This window comes from Coregonus lavaretus, assembly GCF_964263955.1.
Source record: "Coregonus lavaretus genome assembly, chromosome: 12".
NCBI lineage: Eukaryota > Metazoa > Chordata > Actinopteri > Salmoniformes > Salmonidae > Coregonus > Coregonus lavaretus.
In genome coordinates, this window is record NC_139999.1 from 33,290,257 (window position 1) to 33,311,975 (window position 21,719).

At 43.1% G+C, this 21,719-nt stretch overlaps 1 protein-coding gene across 1 annotated transcript in view; it reads left to right on the forward strand.

Annotated features, from left to right (window-relative positions):
* Positions 1-19,317, forward strand: part of LOC311139017 (testis-expressed protein 264-like) — a 125,959-nt gene extending 106,642 nt beyond the window's left edge. Inside the window, exons 3-4 of the mRNA XM_084173845.1 lie at positions 7,294-7,486; positions 18,906-19,317. Coding sequence (XP_084029971.1) covers positions 7,294-7,486; positions 18,906-19,228 — 516 coding nt within the window. The 3' untranslated portion in view covers positions 19,229-19,317. The remainder of the gene's footprint in view (positions 1-7,293; positions 7,487-18,905) is intronic.
* The last annotated feature ends 2,402 nt before the right edge of the window (positions 19,318-21,719 follow it).

Genomic DNA, 21,719 nt, shown 5'->3' on the forward strand with positions numbered 1-21,719 from the left:
ACCACCAATAAATCTACAATAATCGAGAATTTCAACAAGCATTTTGCTACAGCTGGCCATGCTTTCCATCTGGCTACCACTACCCCGGCCACCAACTCTGCACCCTCCGCTGAAACTTGCCCATGCCCCCCCCGCTTCTCTTTCACACAAATTCAGACAGCTGACGTTTTGAAAGAGCTGCAAAATCTGGACCCCTACAAATCAGCTGGGCTAGACAATCTGGACCCTTTCTTTCTAAAACTAGCCGCCGAAATTGTCGCAACCCCTATTACTAGTCTGTTCAACCTCTCTTTCATAACGTCTGAGATCCCCAGAGATTGGAAAGGTGCCGTGGTCATCCCCCTCTTCAAAGGGGGTGACACTCTAGATCCAAACTGCTACAGACCTATATCCATCCTGCCCTGCCTTTCGAAAGTATTTGAAAGCCAAGTTAACAAACAGATCACCGACCATTTCGAATACCACCGTACCTTCTCCGCTATGCAATCCGGTTTCCGAGCTGGTCATGGGTGCACTTCAGCCACGCTCAAGGTCCTAAACGATATTATAACCGCGATTGATAATAGACAGTACTGTGCAGCCGTCTTCATCGACCTGGCCAAGGCTTTCGACTCTGTCAACCACCGCATTCTTATTGGAAGACTAAATAGCCTTGGTTTCTCAAATGACTGCCTCGCATGGTTCACCAACTACTTCTCAGATAGAGTTCAGTGTGTCAAATCGGAGGGCCTGTTGTCTGGACCTATGGCAGTCTCTATGGGGGTGCCACAGGGTTAAATTCTTGGGCCGACACTTTTCTCCGTGTATATCAATGATGTCGCTCTTGCTGCTGGTGACTCTCAGATCCACCTCTACGCAGACGACACCATTTTGTATACATCTGGCCCTTCATTGGACACTGTGTTAACAAACCTCCAAATGAGCTTCAATGCCATACAACACTCCTTCAGTAGCCTCCAACTGCTCTTAAACACTAGTAAAACTAAATGGATGCTTTTCAATCGAACGCTGCTGGCACCCGCCCACCCGACTAGAATCACCACTCTTGACGGGTCTGACTTAGAGTTTGTGGACAACTACAAATACCTAGGTGTCTGGTTAGACTGTAAACTCTCCTTCCAGACTCACATAAAGAATCTCCAATCCAAAGTTAAATCTAGAATCGGCTTCCTATTTCGCAACAAAGCCTCCTTCACTCATGCTGCCAAACATGCCCTCGTAAAACTGACTATCCTACCGATCCTTGACTTCGGCGATGTCATTTACAAAATAGCCTCCAACACTCTACTCAGCAAATTGGATGTAGTCTATCACAGTGCCATCCGTTTTGTCTCCAAAGCCCCATACGCTACCCACCACTGTGACCTGTACGCTCTTGTTGGCTGGTCCTCACTACATGTTCGTCGTCAAACCCACTGGCTCCAGGCCATCTATAAATCACTGCTAGGCAAATCCCCGCCTTATCTTAGCTCATTGGTCACCATAGCAGCACCCACCCGTAGTCTGCGCTCCAGCAGGTATATCTCACTGGTCATTCCCAAAGCCAACACCTCCTTTGGCCGCCATTCCTTCCAGTTCTCTGCTGCCAATGACTGGAACGAATTGCAAAAATCTCTGAAGCTGGAGACTTATCTCCCTCACTAACTTTAAGCATCAGTTGTCAGAGCACCTTACCGATCACTGCACCTGTACACAGCCCATCTGAAATTAGCCCACCCAACTACCTCATCCCTATATTGTTATTTATTTTGCTCTTTTGCACCCCAGTATCTCTATTTGCACATAATCTCTTGCACATCTATCATTCCAGTGTTAATACTAATTGTAATTATTTTGCACTATGACCTATTTATTGCCTTACCTCCATAACTTGCTACATTTGCAAACACTGTATATATATTTTCTGTGGTATTTTTGGCTTTATGTTTTGTTTTCCCCATATGTAACTCTGTTTTGTTGTTTTTATCGCACTGCTTTGCTTTATCTTGGCCAGGTCGCAGTTGTAAATGAGAACTTGTTCTCAACTGGCTTACCTGGTTAAATAAAGGTTAAATAAAAAAATATATATATAAAAAAAAAGACTCACTATCTTGCTAGCCCTGGTCAGATACGTTGAAAGGGTGTGCTTCATTAAATAGCTATAGGACTCCTGATATCTCCAGGAGTGATAAGAATTAAAAAATATATATCTGTTGTCTAGTACTGTCTTTTTGCTGGCTAGGACCATCTACACTATATATACAAAAGTATGTGGACACCCCTTTAAATGAGTGGATTTGGCTATTTCAGCCACACCCGTTGCTGACAGGTGTATAAAATCGACAAACAGCCATGCAATCTCCATAGACTAACATTGGTAGTAGAATGGCCTTACTGAAGAGCTCAGTGACTTTTAACGTGGCACCGTCATAGGATGCCACCTTTCCAATAAGTCAGTTCGTCAAATTTCTGCCCTGCTAGAGCTGCCCCGGTCAACTGTAAGTGCTGTTATTGTGAAGTGGAAAGGAGCAACAACGGCTCCGCCGCGAAGTGGTAGGCCACACAAGCTCACAGAACGGGACCGCCGAGTGCTGAAGCGTGTAGCGCGTAAAAATCGTCTGTCCTTTCTGCATCCTATGACTTCTCGCTCGACCCCATCCCCTCCTCCCTTCTCCAGACCATCTCTGGAGACCTTCTCGCATTCCTCACTTCCCTCATCAACTCATCCCTGACCACTGGCTGCGTCCCCTCTGACTTCAAAATGGCCCGAGTCGCTCCTCTCCTCAAGAAACCAACACGCAACTCATCTGACCTCAAAAGCTATAGACCTATATCCATTATTTTCTTTACAAAACACTTCAGCATGCTGTCTCTGATAAACTCTCTCAGAACAATCTTCTTGTCCCTAACCAGTCAGGCTTCAAGACTGGTCACTCAAACAATACTTATTTTCTTTGTGTCACGGAGGCTCTCCGTACTGCCAAAGCTGACTCTCTCCTCTGTTCTCATCCTCCTAGATTTATCCTCTGCCTTCGACTCCGTGAACCATTAGATCCTCCTCTTCACCCTCTCAGGGCTGGGCGTCTAAGGTTTTGCATCCTCTTGGATTGCATCCTACCTGGCAGGCCGCTCCTACCAGGTGACGTGGAGAGGATCTGTGTCTGCACCACGTACTCTCACTGCTGATTCTAGGCTCTCTCCTCTTCTCTCTATACACCAAGTCACTCGATGCCGTCATATCCTCACATGGTCTCTCCTATCATTGCTATGTGGATGACACTCAACTACTTTTCTCTTTCCCACCTTCTAACACCCAGGTGGCAACTTGCATCTCTGCGTGCTTGGCAGATATATCAGCTTGGATGTCGGTCCACCCCCTCAAGATCAACCTCGACAAGACAGAGCTGCTCTTCCTCCCGGGGAAGGCCTGCCCACTCAAAGACCTCTCCATCACGGTTGATAACTCCACAGTGTCGCCCTCCCAGAGTGCACAGAACCTTGGCGTGACTCTTGACAACACCCTGTCGTTCTCTGCCAACATCAAAGCAGTGACTCGCTCCTGCAGGTTCATGCTCTACAACATCCGTAGAGTACGACCCTACCTCACACAGGAAGCGGTGCAGGTCCTAATCTAGGCACTTGTCATCTCCCGCCAGAATTACTGCGACTCGCTGTTGGCTAGGCTCCCCGCTTGTGCCATCAAACCCCTGCAACTTATCCAGAACGCTGCAGCCCGGCTGGTTTTCTACCTTCCCAAGTTCTCCCATGTCACCCCGCTCCTCCGCACACTGCACTAGCTTCCAGTGGAAGCCTGCATCCACTACAAGACCTTGGTGCTTGCCTACGGAGCAGCAAGAGGAACTATGCTCAAACCCTACACCCGTACCCGTCGTTCTGCCACCTCTTGCCTCTTGGCCCTCCCACCCCTACGGGAGGGCAACTCCCGCTCAGCCCAGTCCAATGCTGTGAAGCATGGGGGTGGAAACTTCATGCTTTGGGGCTGTTTTTCTGCAAAGGGACCAGGACGACTGATCCGTGTAAAGGAAAGAATGAATGGGGCCATGTATCGTGAGATTTTGAGTGAAAACCTCCTTCCATCAGCAAGGGCATTGAAGATGAAACGTGGCTGGGTCTTTCAGCATGACAATGATCCCAAACACACCGCCCGGGCAACGAAGGAGTGGCTTCGTAAGAAGCATTTCAAGGTCCTGGAGTGGCCTAGCCAGTCTCCAGATCTCAACCCCATAGAAAATCTTTGGAGGGAGTTGAAAGTCCGTGTTGCCCAGCGACAGCCCCAAAACATCACTGCTCTAGAGGAGATCTGCATGGAGGAATGGGCCAAAATACCAGCAATTGTGTGAAAACCTTGTGAAGACATACAGAAAACGTTTGACCTGTGTCATTGCCAACAAAGGGTATATAACAAAGTATTGAGAAACTTTTGTTATTGACCAAATACTTATTTTCCACCATAATTTGCAAATAAATTCATTAAAAATCCTACAATGTGATTTTCTGGATTTTTTTTCCTCATTTTGTCTGTCATAGTTGACGTGTACCTATGATGACAATTACAGGCCTCTCTCATCTTTTTAAGTGGGAGAACTTGCACAATTGGTGGCTGACTAAATACTTTTTTTCCCCACTGTATCTCTCAGAAATTCATATTCATTCACCAGACACATACATTTTAGTGGAGTATTATGTAAGCATACTGGGAGGGCTTCATCATGTCGCTCCTCTCTGATCTTCTCTGCTTATCTGATGCCTTCTGCCCATCTGCAAAACACACAACTTATCATTGGAATGGGCTCTTAACATAATGGTATAGTTGAGTGGTGTATCAGTAGTGGGAATGTGAGAAGCTTACGACTCTCATTTTAAAGCTGCAGAAACATGGTGATCATTGGGTTTGAGGAATTCAAGCACAACAAAACAGGTTGCCTTGAGAAGTCTAACATGCTGCTTTTCTTTTTAGTGGAAGTTCTTCTAAAGTTCTCTAAAGGTTGTCCCTCTAAGGAGTAATGTGTCCCTGCTCTAAAGATAATTCCATTTGCTGAGACTTATCCTCAATCAAAGGTCAATATATGCTGCTAAATGGATCACAGCACTTGTGGAATATCTGTATATACAGTGCCTTCAGAAAGTATTCACACCCCTTTACTTTTTCCACATTTTGTTTTGTTACAGCCTGTGTCACTGGCCTACACACAATACCCCATAACAACAAAGTGGAATTAGGTTTTTCAATTTTTACAAACTAATAACAAATGAAAAGCTGAAATGTCTTCAGTGAATAAGTATTCAACCCCTTTGTTATGGCAAGCCTAAATAAGTTCAAGAGTAAAAATTTGCTTAATAAGTCACAATAAGTTGCATGGACTCACTCTGTGTGCAATAATAGTGTTAAACATGATTTTTGAATCACTGTACCCCACACATACAATTATCTGTAAGGTCCCTCAGTCGAGCAGTGAATTTCAAACACAGATTCAACCACAAAGGCCAGGGAGGTTTTCCAATGCCTCACAATGAAGGGCACATATTGGTAGATGGGTTACACCCAGTCAATACACCCAGTCACCACAAAGATACAGGCGTCCTTCCTAACTCAGTTGCCGGAGAGGAAGGAAACCGCTCAGGGATTTCACCATGAGGCCAATGGTGACTTTAAATCAGTTACAGAGTGATAGGAGAAAACTGAGGATGGATCAAGAACATTGTAGTTACTCCACAATTCTAACCTAATTGACAAAGTGAAAAGAAGGAAGCCTATACAGAATAAAAATGATTCCAAAACATGCATCCTGTTTACAATAAGACACTAAGTAAAACTGCAAAAAAATTGGCTAAGAAATTAACTTTATGTCCTGAATACAAAGTGTTCTGTTTGGGGCAAACACAACACATCACTGAGTACCACTCTTCATATTTTCAAGCATGGTGGTGGTTGTATCATGTTATGGGTATGCTTGTCATCGGCAAGGACTAGGGAGTTTTTTAGGATAAAATAAACGGAATAGAGCTAAGCACAGGCTAAATCCTAGAGGAAAACCTGGTTTTCTGCTTTCCAACAGACACTGGGAGACAAATTCACCTTTCAAAAGGACAATAACTTAAAATACAAGGCCAAATATACACTGGAGTTGCTTACCAAGACGACATTGAATGTTACTGAGTGGCCTAGTTACAGTTTTGACTTAAATCAGCTTGAAAATCTATGGTAAGACTTGAAAATGGCTGTCTAGCAATGATCAGCAATCAACTTCAAAGAACTTGAAGAATTTTAAAAAGAATAATGGACAAATATTGTACAATCCAGGTGTGCAAAGCTCTTAGACTTACCCAGAAAGACTCAGCTGTAATCGTTGCCAAAGGTGATTCTAACATGTATTGACTCAGGGGTGTGAATACTTATGTAAATGAGATATTTGTGTATTCAATTTTCAATACATTTGCTAAAATGTCTAATAACATGTTTTCACGTTGTCATTATAGGGTATTGTGTGTAGATGGGTGAATTTTTTTAAATATTTAATCAATTTTGAATTCAGGCTGTAACACAACAAAATGTGGAATAAGTTAAGGGGTATGAATACTTTCTGAAGGCACTGTATCAATCCTCATATTGAGGTTACACAGCATATCGATGTCTGTATCCAGGTTTTCTCATAGTGTGTAAAAACTTTTTTTTAATTACAGGAGTGTCTGTCTGTTTTTGTCCCAGACAAAAGAGTCTGGCTCATTAAATGAAGCATAATTGGTGTGTGTATGTGTGCGTGCGCCTGTGCGTGTCCACATGTCTGTGTCTGCTCATCCCTCACACAGCCTTGTTCTAATCAGGGTGTGCTGGATAAGCAAACTGCGTAGCGTTAAACGTTATGAGCAGGGAGTGAAGTAAAGGTCTCAAGCAGGGGGCTATCTCCTCCTCCTCCTCCTGGAAAGAGTCTCTTTATAGACTGTTGTGTGTAGTCAGACTAGAGTGGAGAGGAGAGAAATTATGTCATGCTTTAACACTGACCAAATTGGCTTAATGGTTCACAGCTCAGTTTATTGTTATGGGAGAAATGCGGTGCTTAGTGATGTGGTACATGGTCAAACTGACAAGTCTTTCTGGTCTACAGCAGCCGTCTTTAGAGAAAGACTTAGTTCTTCTTCAGAGTAACTCACCCTACATTGTTGAGATAAGTGCTTTTTAGATACAGAGCGGCTGAGCCTTAGACAAGCTCAGGAGTGGAGGGCAGATCTCATAGAATGCACTGTCTCTTGTCAATGGGAATGAAACATTCTCTCTCTCTCTCTCTCACCCCACAGCAGAGGCAACTCCATGCCTGGCCATTCATTGAGATCAATACAGGGGACCTGACCCACTACATGGCTCCGCTGTCCTCCCAGAGTGGCTTCCACCACACTGGCTTCGTTGTGCCCGAGCTCATCACACAGACAGCAGCCAAGACACCGGTGACAGAGGAGTCCTTGGACCAGGACAGAGGGACAGATATTGCAGGTACTCTAAGCCCCTCCTCTCTCCATACAACCACTGAAACGTTCAACCAACACAATGTTTTTTTTAAGCTAGTTTCATAGCAAGAAAACATCAAAGAAGTTTAAATTAGACATTGGGTGGCCAGTAGAGGAAAGAAAGACAAAAGCATTGAACTGTTTCTTCCTGAACAGCTTGTTTGACTAAGAGGTTTGTTTGAATTACTTCAGCTCGATTAAGTGAGTTTGCAGAGATAGCCGTACAGCTCTACAGGCTACACCTCTAGTCTAACCAAAGGTAAGGCTGTGTGTCAGATATCAAGAACCAACAAACAGCTAGGATGTGGCTGCAGGTATTTTTCAGGCGGGAGCTGCACCCAGTGCCCCACCACGTTGTGATTCCATCCAACAGCTGATATATGAGCCCCTGTAATTGTTCTGTCACTGTGAGTACGTTTCTTCAAGCACAATTTGTTTTAGATCCGCCGTTACTCTTTTAAACTTGATAGGGCTTTCAGGTTAGCACAGTAGCGATATTGACTTTGTCTTTGCACAAATAATTTTGTAAGGGAAGCGGGTTGGTGTGTGTGCGTGCGTGCGTTTGTGCGTGCGGATAAGACTGTGTGGGCTGTAGATGTAGGTGTAGACTAAGATGGCTTGACTGAGAGGAGGTGACTGAGAGGGTATAGGGAAGCAAGGGCTCACGGAGGCGCTTCCTCCTATAGTGCACTACTTTTGTTAATCCAATGCCCTGTATTATGGGGGTTATTTTATTTTCTTTGTTCTGTGCCCATTCTTGTAATGATGTCTGTGTAGATTCAGAACTGGTTACCATGGTGAGAGTCTGCTATTGGTTATTGAGGAGGGCACTGCCCGTCTATTGATGATGACATAGACAAGCACAGACACCAGCGACATGCTGAGAGTTAGTGGTGTTCACAGCGTTTAATTTATTTGTCAACAACACCAAATTGAGACAAAAGGGTGTTCATTGGATGACACAATGTTTTGTATTTGTTTAAGCAGCAGACTTCAGAAAGCCTGCCGAGTTCAGTTTACTTCAAAAGTTTACTCTCTCTCTCTCTCCCTCTCCTTTCCTCTCCCTCCCTCACCATCTCTCTCTCTCCCTCTCTCTCTCTGCTTGGCCCTGTCATGTAGTGTGGACTTATGACAGTGTGGGAAGCTGTCTGGTGTACTGTGTTGTGACCTGAAGATCTTTCACTCTAAATCTAAATTGCTTCAATAATCAATATATCAGTCCCCCAGCAGTTCTTGTTGAAGCATGCACTTTCTATAGCAATCAGAGTTTAAACAGTGGGTCAACACAGTTCTGCAATACTATCAGCAAACATAAGCTGTGTGTGTGTGTCATCAAATAAAGTCTAATTTTATTTGTCAAATGCTTGGTAAACAACAGGTGTAGACTAACAGTGAAATGCTTACTTACGGGCCCTTCCCAACAATGCAGAGAGAAAAATAGAGAAATAACAGAAAATGTATAACACGAGGAATAAATACGCAATGAGTAATGGTAACTTGGCTATATACACAGGATACCAGTACCGAGTCGATGTGGAGGGGTAAGAAATAATTGAGGTAGATATGTACGTACAGGTAGGGATTTGATTTTGATTAATTAGGATCCTCATTAGCCAACGCCAATGGCAACAGCTAGTCTTACTGGGGTCCGACACATAACGAAAAAGACATTACAGACAAAATACTTTACAATTTACATACATTTAAAACATTAACGTGTGTGTGTGTGTGTGCATCTATCAGTTACACACACTACCGTTCAAAAGTTTGGGGTCACTTAGAAAGTTGAGGACCTGTGAAACGCCTGTTTCTCAAACTAGACACTCTAATGTATTTGTCCTCTTGCTCAGTTGTGCACCGGGGCCTCCCACTCCTCTTTCTATTCTGGCTAGAGCCAGTTTGCGCTGTTCTGTGAAGGGAGTAGTGCACAGCGTTGTACAAGATCTTCAGTTTCTTGCCAATTTCTCGCATGGAATAGCCTTCATTTCTCAGAACAAGAATAGACTGACGAGTTTCAGAAGAAAGTTATTTGTTTCTGGCCATTTTGAGCCTGTAATCGAACCCACAATTGCTGATGCTCCATATACTCAACTAGTCTCAAGAAGGCCAGTTTTATTGCTTCTTTAATCAGCACAACAGTTTTCAGCTGTGCTAACATAATTGCAGAAGGGTTTTCTAATGATCAATTAGCCTTTTAAAATGATAAACCTGGATTAGCAAACACAACGTGCCATTGGAACACAGGACTGATGGTTGCTGATAATGGGCCTCTGTACGCCTATGTAGATATTCCATAAAAAATCAGCCATTTCCAGCTACAATAGACATTTACAACATTAACAATGTCTACACTGTATTTATGATCAATTTGAAGTTATTTTAATGTACCAAAAAATTGCTTTTCTTTCGAAAACAAGGACATTTCTAAGTGACCCCAAACTTTTGAACGGTAGTGTACATGTCAGTATATACACACAACAAGTAGGTCACATTGGGAAAAGGCGTTGTGCCGTGAGGTGTTGCTTTATTAGTTTTTTGAAACCAGGTTTGCCGTTCACTTGCGCTCTATAAGATGGAAGGGCGTTCCAGGCACTCATGGCTCTGCATAATACTGTACGTTAGTGAGAGAGAGTTTTTTCTTAATGAGGGACGGTTCAATCAGTGGTGCTGCGACGTGTCTGACAGGCCAGTGCTGGAAATCAAACTCCACACTTTCGGAGAGTGTTGTTGGACTTTCCACCCAGACCTACCTGTGTGTGGCACGCCAGCATGTAACTCAAACACCACCTTTGATGGGTGGGCTTGGGTGGTGGCCTTACTACTACTGTACATACATCACTGCTGTACTGTGTGCTCAACGTCTCTCTTGACTTGAGAAATGACAATACAAATCATGTGCTCTTTACATATGATGATGATCATATGTAAACTTTTTAAACTTTTTACTTTTAAACTCGGACAAAACAGAGATGCTTGTTCTAGGTCCCAAGAAACAAAGAGATCTTCTGTTAAATCTGACAATTCATCTTGATGGTTGTAAAGTCGTCTCAAATAAAACTGTGAAGGACCTAGGCGTTACTCTTGACCCTGATCTCTCTTTTGACGAACATATCAAGACTGTTTCAAGGACAGCTTTTTTCCATCTACGTAACATTGCAAAAATCAGAAATTTTCTGTCCAAAAGTGATGCAGAAAAATTAATCCATGCATTTGTTACTTCTAGGTTAGACTACTGCAATGCTCTATTTTCCGGCTACCCGGATAAAGCACTAAATAAACTTCAGTTAGTGCTAAATACGGCTGCTAGAATCCTGACTAGAACCAAGAAATTTGATCATATTACTCCAGTGCTAGCTTCCCTACACTGGCTTCCTGTTAAGGCAAGGGCTGATTTCAAGGTTTTACTGTTAACCTATAAAGCGTTACATGGGCTTGCTCCTACCTATCTTTCCGAGTTGGTCCTGCCGTACATACCAATACGTACGCTACGGTCACAAGACGCAGGCCTCCTAATTGTCCCTAGAATTTCTAAGCAAACAGCGGGAGGCAGGGCTTTCTCCTATAGATCTCCATTTTTATGGAACAGTCTGCCTACCCATGTGAGAGACGCAGACTCAGTCTCAACCTTTAAGTCTTTACTGAAGACTTATCTCTTCAGTAGGTCATATGATTGAGTGTAGTCTGGCCCAGGAGTGTGAAGGTGAACGGAAAGGCTGGAGCAACGAACAGCCCTTGCTGTCTCTGCCAGGCCGGTTCCCCTCTCCACTGGGGTTCTCTGCCTCTAACCCTGTTGCAGGGGCTGAGTCACTGGCTTGCTGGTGCTCTTTCATGCCGTCCCTGGGAGGGGTGCGTCACTTGAGTGGGTTGAGTTACTGACGTGATCTTCCTGTCTGGGTTGGCGCCCCCCCCTTGGTTTGTGCTGTGGTGGAGACCTCTGTGGGCTATACTCGGCCTTGTCTCAGGATTGTAAGTTGGTGGTTGGGGATATCCCTCTAGTGATGCGGGGGCTGTGCTTTGGCGGAGTGGGTGGGGTTATATCCTTCCTGTTTGGCCCTGTCCGGGGGTTTCTTCGGATGGGGCCACAGTGTCTCCGGACCGCTCCTGTCTCAGCCTCCAGTATTTATGCTGCAGTAGTTTATGTGTCGGGGGGCTGGGGTTAGTTGGTTATACCTGGAGTACTTCTCCTGTCTTATCCAGTGTCCTGTGTGAATTTAAGTATGCTCTCTCTAATTCTCTCGTTCTCTCTTTCTCTCTGAGAACCTGAGCCCTAGGACCATACGTCAGGACTACCGGGCATGATGACACCTTGCTGTCCCCAGTCCGCCTGGCCTTGCTGCTATTCCAGTTTCAACTGTTCTGCCTGCGGCTACGAAACCCCTACCTGTCCCAGACCTGCTGTTTTCAACTCTTAATGATCGGCTATGAAAAGCCAACTGAGAGACCTGAGCCCTAGGACCATACGTCGGGACTACCGGCCGTGGTGACTCCTTGCTGTCCCCAGTCCGCCTGGCCTTGCTGCTATTCCAGTTTAAACTGTTCTGCCTGCGGTTATGGAACCCCTACCTGTCCCAGACCTGCTGTTTTCAAACTCTTAATGATCGGCTATGAAAAGCCAACTGAGATTTATTCCTGATTATTATTTGACCATGCTTGTCACTTATGAACATTTTTGAACATCTTGGCATGGTTCTGTTATAATCTCCACCCGGCAGAGCCAGAAGAGGACTGGCCACCCCTCATAGCCTGGTTCCTCTCTAGGTTTCTTCCTAGGTTTTCGCCTTTCTAGGGAGTTTTTCCTAGCCACCGTGCTTCTACACCTGCATTACTAGCTGTTTGGGGTTTTAGGCTGGGTTTCTGTACAGCACTTCGAGATATTAGCTGATGTAAGAAGGGCTATATAAAATAAAATTGATTGATTGATTGATGATCTGATGATCACTGCTATGTAAATAACTGCTTATTTCTTAACGCAGGAGACATACAGTGCCTTGCAAAAGTATTCATCCCCCTTGGAGTTTTTCCAATTTTGTTGCATTACAACCTGTAATTTAAATTGATTTTTATTTGGATTTCATGTAATGGACAAACACAAAATAGTCCACATTTGTGAAGTGAAATGAAAAATAAATAACGGAAAAGTAGTGCGTGCATGTGTATTCACCCCCTTTGCTATGAAGCTCCTAAATAAGATCTGGTGCAACCAATTACCTTCAGAAGTCACATAATTAGTTAAATAAAGTCCACCTGTGTGCAATCTAAGTGTCACATGATCTGTCACATGATCTCAGTATATATACATCTGTTCTGAAAGGCCCCAGAGTCTGCAACACCACTAAGCAAGGGGCACCACCAAGCAAGTGGCACCATGAAGACCAAGGAGCTCTCCAAACAGGTCAGGGACAAAGTTGTGGAGAAGTATAGATCAGGGTTGGGTTCTAAATAAATATCTGAAACTTTGAACATCCCACGGAGCACCATTAAATCCATTATTAAAAAATGGAAAGAATATGGCACCACAACAAACCTGCCAAGAGAGGGCCGCCCACCAAAACTCACGGACCAGGCAAGCAGGGCATTAATCAGAGAGGCAACAAAGAGACCAAAGATAACCCTCGATGAGCTGTAATGCTCCACAGCGGAGATTGGAGTATCTTTCCATAGGACCACTTTAAGCCGTACACTCCACAGAGCTGGGCTTTACGGAAGAGTGGCCAGAAAAAAGCCATTGCTTAAAGAAAAAATAAGCAAACATGTTTGGTGTTTGCCAAAAGCCATGTGGGAGACTCCCCAAACATATGGAAGAATGGTAGACTAAAATTGAGCTTTTTGACCATCAAGGAAAACACTATGTCTGGTGCAAACCCAACACCTCTCATCACCCTGAGAACACCATCCCCACAGTGAAGCGTGGTGGTGGCAGCATCATGCTGTGGGGATGTTTTTCATCGGCAGGGACTGGGAAACTGGTCAGAATTGAAGGAATAATGGATGGCGCTAAATATAGGGAAATTCTTGAGGGAAACCTGTTTCAGTTTTCCAAAGATTTGAGACTGGGACGGAGGTTCACCTTCCAGCAGGACAATGACCCTAAGCATACTACTAAAGCAACACTCGAGTGGTTTAAGGGGAAACATTTAAATGTCTTGGAATGGCCTAGTCAAAGCCCAGACCTCAATCCAATTGAGAATCTGTGGTATGGCTTAAAGATTGCTGTACACCAGCGGAACCCATCCAACTTGAAGGAGCTGGAGCAGTTTTGCCTTGAAGAATGGGCAAAAATCCCAATGGCTAGATGTGCCAAGTTTATAGAGACATACCCCAAGAGACTTGCAGCTGTAATTGCTGCAAAAGGTGGCTCTACAAAGTATTGACTTTGGGGGGGTGAATAGTTATGCACGCTTAAGTGTTCTGTTTTTTTTGTCTTATTTCTTGTTTGTTTCACAATAAAAAAATATTTTGCATCTTCAAAATGGTAGGCATGTTGTGTAAATCAAATGATACAAACCCCAAAACAATCAATTTTAATTCCAGATTGTAAGGCAACAAAATAGGAAAAATACCAAGGGGGTGAATACTTTGGTAAGCCACTATACACAAGGATACAACAGAAATAGAAACAAAATGTGACCTGTTGTTATTTTTATGTCGCCACGTATTGTAAATGAGATGATTAGTGACCTCTCTGCAGGTCTTACACCTGTACCTCAGGGGACCTGTTTACCAGGTGTGCCTGTGTGAGGAGGGTGTGCTTTTGCATGTCCTCCATTAATTTAATTGCGCAATTAAGGTATTTATTTTAACACTGGCGAAATGTTGCAGACTGTGCATGCTTATTCACAAAAGCTGGATAGTGAGAGATTGTTAGCCCAAGTTGCCCAATAGGGTGTTTCAATAAAGAACACAAACTCAAGAGATAATATTTACCATGTCGAGGGTAGTTATGGAACTCATTTGCACCCGCATGCACTGAGTAAACTGAAAGACACACAAACCAGTGGTCTACATGGATAAACATTACGTTTCCCTCACACTCTGAAACTATGGGATCATGCAGTGCAGAGCCATCATCTGTCCTTGATGAGCTGTTTGAGCTGAACTGAGAAGGTCTGGGTCAATATGACATTATTATTATTATTATTATTATTATTATTATTATTATTATTATTACCCTCCAGAAGTGGTACAGAGATGGCTACAGTATCATTTAGTCCTACTAAATGTAATGTATCTCTAATTGCTATAATATAATTATGCAGTCGCTCTGGATAAGAGCGTCTGCTAAATGACGTAAATGTAATGCAACAATTACCACATCTTTAATGTAAGTAGGCCTACATATGATATTGTTATTTTAATCAAGGCCAATGAAAGTGGGGAGATGACAGGTGTGCTAGCTATAGCAAATTATTTAGTTTTACATATTGCCCTTGAAATGACACACTTACTGTAGATGAGGATCTTTGAAATGCTAACATGTCAATAGTGCATTAGGAACCATTACAATATAAATGCTTGTTTTGCCTTTGGTGTTTTGCCACCTTATATAGTTATTTAATCTAGAACCAATGAAGCTTTGTATGGAAGCAATTCTGCAGATCTAAGTGTTTGCTTTCCAAATCAAGAATCCTCATTAAAACCAAACAGACTAATATCAGTAAAACACAAATCTCAGACCGGTCTTCTCTTCTTAATATAGAAAAATGCCTGCAGCCTTCTCCTGTGGATAGGGTGAGTCAATGAGAGAATAAAGTGGATTTAGACTTTTTTTCTTCTATTCTTTTTATTTGCTGTCACAATCCCCTCCCATCATGCTCCTCTCTAAACTCCCAGCCTGCCTCGGTCTTGTCTGTCTCTAATTACCTCCAGCTATCCTCCTTTAAACCCCCCCTCTCTTCTCCTCTCTTCGTTCCCACTGGGCCCAATTTAGCAACTAATATAAGCAAATGTTATCTAAAAGACTTTCCAAAGCGTAGTCTGCTTCAATTTGGGAGCTTTGTCATGACTTATTTAAAGTTTTTCGGGGGTGAAAGTAGTCAGATTTAGTCGGAAGCATCTTCCTGGGGGCTTTCCGCCCAATTACCTTAAATAGACCAATTATTTCCCATCTCAGCTGCTGGTAGAGCATAACCACTATACCTGGCATGGACATTTACTACAGCATGAGAAATGTAAAATACAACACATATATAATACCTCCATGGACCTACTCATCCTCATCTCCTCCCTCTCATTGAGAAGGCTAAGGATTCCCTACCTCAGGCCTAATAAGGATCACTGCCCCATATTCCCTTGTTAGACCAGATGGGGTTGCTGTGTATGGACTTGCTGGCTGGTAAATGGGATGTTTCTCAGTTTATTAATATGCCATAAATAACCCCATAATCACAACACCTCTCATATAGACGTAGTCTCTGTATATTACAGACAGGCTCAGATATGCTGAACACTGGACCTGATAATGAGCTTGGTGTGAGATCTGAATGGAGGGGGCACTTGTGTGAGGGGCTCAGAGAGCCTGTGTGTGTATTGCACTGTGGTCCCCTGTGATACTATGGTCCATAACACAGTGTGATGAGGTTTGTTTGGGCCGTGAACACAATAGGGGTGTTGTCTTTTACTACTAGCACTGACTTTACTGATAACTACTGTATTGAGGGAAAAGTGTACTTATTACGACTGTGATTTGTGGTTGTCTCACCTAGCTATCTTAAGATGAATGCACTAATTGTAAGTCGCTCTGGATAAGAGCGTCTGTTAAATGACTAAAATGTCAAAGGTAATGAGAGGCTGGCCCAGGGTGTCCTGTTACCCTTCTGGGACGCTGACAGGAGATTAATCTCCCGTCTTTCCTTAATGAATGAACCTCTCCAAGGCTGTTGGACGATCTAATAGAATATAACAATGATTGCCTTTCAATAGAAAACCTATTCTTTGGTTCATCATCAACATGAATGGGCAGTAAGATTATCGATGTGTGTGTGTCAGTGGTTCCCTGTTGGTGACTATGTAACCTGGGATGCTCTCCTATATCACACTCCTGTCACAATAGGATGATGGACACAAGGAAGAAAACCAAGCCTGCCGCCCTGCTCCTACTTCACTGGGTGTGAGTGACATTTGGACATGGTTTAGGAGGGGAGATTTGAGGGGTGCTGTTTGCTGTGTCTCTTTCTTACAATAATCAGTGCTCAAAAGGTCTCACATTTGTGTGTCTATTTTCATCCCATCCATTTCTGCACAATGACCACAGAGCTGGGGCCTAATTGAGACGCCAGTGCTAATTTGCAGCGAGAGCCATGATAGGCAGGGACTCATCTCCCCGGCCCCAAAACGATACAGACGGGGAAATGGCAGAGGTCAGACTAGCTTCTCGCAATGAAAGAGATCAAGATTATTCATTAATCTCCATTCCAGGGCCGTTAGACCTACACACATGTGCGCACACACACACATTCACACACACACACACACACACACACACACACACACACACACACACATTCACACAAACCACTTGGATCATGACAAGCTGAGGAGGATATCATGACTAGACGCTGGTGGATATTTCTCCATCAGAAAGGACTAGCGATCATAGGCGAATCAGGCTCAGCATTTGGCACATCTTAATTACTATGAAATAATTATTGTTCATCATGTTATATGGAGGAAATCTCTGTAGCATTACACTAATGGTCCATCCTGGTGATGAATGCACTTATTATTTATTTCCTGAACCAGACAGCAGAAACCACGGCCATTTCCCGTCTAGTAAAGGAGTGAGTTGGAGAAATACTAAATAAGTAACCAGGCAGTATGGCATCATCAGATATAATTTGACTGATATTGCTGTGTGGTTGGCTGTGTAGGAATGGGCCTTTGTCTCTATGACCAATGATATCAGTGCTTAATAGGTAGGGAGAGAGGAGTAGAATTATGTTGTAATGACCCATAAAGAATGAGGGTGATGTGATTGTAATAACCCATAACAACTTATTACTATGAGTTACTCCCCTTAAATACCAGAAGAGGAGTACATCTCAGTGACTGGGTTTGTGAATAAAGGAGCTGGCCCAAGACACATGCACGCACGTGCATACACACACACACACACACACACACACACACACACACACACACACACACACACACACACACACACACACACAGTATCCATGCACAGAACAGGGTTACAGCGGCACACCGGCATATCAAAGATTCCCTCACTCACTGAGATCCTCTATGCTTCTTGGAGGTGAGATCTGTAATGCAGTCTTGCATACACTCATTCATTCATAGTCCATCCAACTGGAAGGATGTGAGTGAGAATGTTGTTATTGTTGCCTGTTGCTGCCCACGTTCAAACTGGCTCAATTTTGTCAGCCTCTATTAAAAATGACAAAAATTGCAGGTCTGCCATTAACACCAATAACATCTCTGTGTGTAATGTAGCTAGTCACCTCCTACTGTATGTGAGCTGTTGAGTGACGCGGGAATATATCAAGTCTATGTCTAATTATAAACAGGGTAGTTTGGGTCTTGGATGCTGATTGGCGGAAACAGCATTTCAGCCTTGTGTATATCAGACAATATACCACGGGTATGATTCAAAAATACTTGTTTACTGTTCTATTTATGTTGGTAACCAGTTTATAATAGCAATAAGGCGCTTCGCGTCGTGCCTAAAAACAGTCCTTAGCCGTGGTATATTTAAGCAAAAAGGCCTGAGGGGGTGTGGTATATGGCCAATATACCACGACTAAGGGCTGTATCCAGGCACTCCACGTTGCGTTGTGCTTACGAACAGCCCTTAGCCGTGGTATATTGGCCATATACCACACCCCCTTGGGCCGTATTGCTTAAATATATCACGCCAAAGGGCTCTTCTTAAGCCCGACAGTACGCGGAGTGCCTGGATACAGCCCTTAGCTGCGGTATATTGGCCATATACAGTACCACAAACCCTCGAGGTGCCTTATTGCTATTATAATCTAATATCTGGTTACCAATTTAACCACCCGGTTTATAATGTATGATATACCACAGCTTTCAGTTAATCAGCATCCAGGAGCCAGACTACCTGGTTTATAATGGCCAATATATCACACCCCTCAGGCCTTATTGCTTAAATGTACAGGGTAAAGTTTGTACTTGTAGCTTGCTTTCTCTAATTGTATCTTTTGTCTTTTCCCCTTTTTATAGAGTTGTTGAAGTAATTATTTAGCTTGAAGCTGAAAAGATCCCAACCAGATAGATTAAGGACATTACCTTGTCAGGATGCAAACACCGTGCCTCTGTATACTCTCTCTTTCTCCTTCACTCTCTCTCTCTCTCTCTAGCCTTTCTCTCGCTCTTGAAACGACATCAATCCGCCGTGTTACTTCACGCCTCTCTTCCTGTGGTTGCAGGTGCAAAGACCCACTGTGATGTCAGCAGCACTCTGAGCGGCCAGGTGCAGTCAGAGAACACAGAGACGTCTCAGGCCCCCTCCCTGCCCCCCTCACTGCCCCACAGGGACCAGGGGGACGGGGAAGAGCAGGGGCAGGCCGAGGAACACATCAACGATAAGCACGGGGACAGGGGCTCCAGCGAGTCAGTGGGCAGCGGCTCCTCCTTTGAGGAACTGGACTTGGTGGAGGAGATGGTGGAGGAGCTGGAGAGAGAGTTGGGGATGGAGGGAAGGGAGGAGGAAGGCCTCACGGTGGAGGAAGGAGCCAAGGAAGCCCCATGAGAGGCTTTAGCTGAGGAGAGGGAGCCCATGGGGGATGGAGAGGAGTAGAAGAGGGGGAGATAAAGGGATGGATGGAGGTAAAGGGATGAATGGAGGTAACTCCTCTGGGTTGAGATTTCTTCAGCGAATCTTAGTTGTCTTTTATGTCAACTTTTATTTCTGTAGCCATACAATTTATCATGACAGACATGCCATCTATTTCTGGACCTCTGTACTTTCCTGTACCTAAGACTGTAATTTCTGTGTTGCGAGATTATGACAAAACTCTTTTTTCTTTTGTGAAACATATCAATAGCAACAGTTCTTCCTTTTTTCAAAGATTTCTTAATTTTAAAAAGGGTTTATCAATATTAAACAGATATAACTATTGTAGGATATGATACATTCACCAGTAGAAAATGATACACTCTTTGTGGACAGAAATATTGTTACAATGTACTTGTGGGACTGATGAAAGTCAACCTTCCTTTTGATTGAAGTATTTAAATGTTAATAACATTGTGTACAATCGATTTAATCATCTCTCATCATAGTAGACACACATTTTATATAAGATGGACAACAATGATATATAATCAAATATATATATAGTATAAGATTAACAAACATATGAAGGAATCAAAGGCATTTAGTTGTGAATGATTTGTAATTGTATCTACCAACATATTGTGACAATTGAGATGCTACCTACTTGCAATGGGTTACAATGTTTCCAGAATACTGTTATGATGCCTTTTCACACAATTTGGTGACCAGAAAGTCCAGAGCATGTACTGTACAAGAGGGTATCTAAAGCAATATCTGCCTCCGTTCATTTTTACATGAATAACAACCTTACAAGGTCATTTTGCTTTTGCCCTCAATTTGAAATAGGTGTGACACCTGGGAAACTCTGAGAACTGGGGCAGGGCTTAAACAGAGTGGTGTACACTAATCCATAGAACTGCAAGAATAGGGGCTTTAGGTGAAAGTCAGTTCAGACTCATAAAGTCATCAAGGGCTAGTATTTACAATTCACCTCTGAGATGGAAGTACTCTATTTTTATTCATCTGGTAGACTTATGTTATCTAACAGTTTAACCATATAGCCAATCAAAATAAAATATTTTAAATCTTCACCTTTCAGATGATCTGTTACTTTGGCCTAGGTGTTTCCAGTCTAGAAACTTGTTCAATTACTCTGGTCTGTCATGTGTACCAATATAATCTTTAGCCTTTGACTTGAATCCGGGACACACTGAGTTATTCACTTCTTTTAAGTAATATAACAACTTCCTATATGGCATGTTGATAATCCTATGATATAGACATGGGGCTCACTCCATTTGTTCTTCTGTTGGGTCTCTTGTCTTGTGTTTTGAGACACATGGGGATAATGTACAATGCCATGGGGGTGTCTTTCTGTCTGGAATAAACGTGTTTAATTGCAAATGTTAACCTAGAGGATGTGCAATTGTAAAAATGTTATATGAAATATTAATACAGAATATCAATAATGTATTGATATTGTATGCATATTGTGGTAAACCCCTGTAGTATTCAGCTGGTAAAAGTATATTCCTCTGTCCCTGTTGCTTACACTACAGTGCAGAAAACTCATACTCTGTGGCCTTTATATTGATGAAAGTCTCTCTCTTTTATGAAGAAGAGCTGGCCTCACATAGGTAGGGAGGGGTATTATATGAGGAAATTATAGATGGACCCAAAGCACCTATTAATTTAACAACCACTTTCTTTCATGCAACCAGCTTTCATGACCACTCACACTTGTCTTTATTTTTATTGGAGGCCTGTATTGACTAAAATGTTCTCTCTTTACTAAAGGAGGCTCAGAGAAAGGCCTGGTGAATAGATTTCAAAAGGCTAAATGAAAGAGGGACAGTATGTGAAGAAAGAGCATCTCTGGTATAATGCATCCGCAATACAACTTGAGCCATCATGCAACCCCCTTTGTGAAGGAGCCGTTTGTCTCAGCACTCTCTTGAAGTAATAGATGTTTATGACAGAGTAAATCAATATGCACAATCTGTGTGTGAAGATCATACTCCTCAATATGTATGTACAATCATGGTCAGAAAGTGTTCATTGTGTTACCTATAATCCCAGTATCTCTCCTCATAGCGGTATTGGGAAGACTACAGTCGTGGTCAAAAGTTTTGAGAATGACACAAATATTTATTAAGTCTGCTGCCTCAGTTTTTATGATGGCAATTTGCATATACTCCAGAATGTTATGAAGAGTGATCAGATGAATTGCAATTAATTGCAAAGTCCCTCTTTGCCATGAAAATGAACCTAATCCCCAAAAAGCATTTCAACTGCATTTCAGCCCTGCCACAAAAGGACCAGCTGACATCATGTCAGTGATTCTCCCGTTAACACAGGTGAGAGTGTTGACGAGGACAAGGCTGGAGATCACTCTGTCATGCTGATTGCGTTAGAGTAACAGACTGGAAGCTTTAAAAGGAGGGTGGTGCTTGAAATCATTGTT